At 35.3% G+C, this 238-nt stretch overlaps 1 protein-coding gene across 1 annotated transcript in view; it reads right to left on the reverse strand.

Moving 5' to 3' along the window:
* LOC119594548 (transcription initiation factor TFIID subunit 10-like) overlaps positions 1 to 238 on the reverse strand; it is a gene marked incomplete in the record, with an annotated part of 45035 nt that overhangs the window by 2566 nt on the left and 42231 nt on the right. Inside the window, 1 exon segment of the mRNA XM_037943580.1 lies at positions 6 to 70. Within this exon segment, the coding sequence (XP_037799508.1) occupies positions 6 to 70 (65 nt within the window).

Here is a 238-nt window from a genome sequence, read left to right on the forward strand (position 1 = left end):
CTTACAGCCTGCCATCAGCCGCTTCAAAGCCTGAGGAGTTGAGATAATAGGCTGTAACAGCATCTGGGATCTGAAGGAAAAGGAAAAAAATTAATAATTACAGATGTGGTAATTGTGTTAATTATAAATGCGAAAACATGTATAAGGAATTATGTAAAATGCGACTAATGTGATTGGAACGGATTGCTTATAAACTTCTGTGAATCTCATTGTGTTCAATTATTTCCCTTTCTTTCTG

The sequence above is a fragment of the Penaeus monodon genome, chromosome 34 (assembly GCF_015228065.2).
Source record: "Penaeus monodon isolate SGIC_2016 chromosome 34, NSTDA_Pmon_1, whole genome shotgun sequence".
In the NCBI taxonomy this organism is placed as follows: Eukaryota; Metazoa; Arthropoda; class Malacostraca; order Decapoda; family Penaeidae; genus Penaeus; species Penaeus monodon.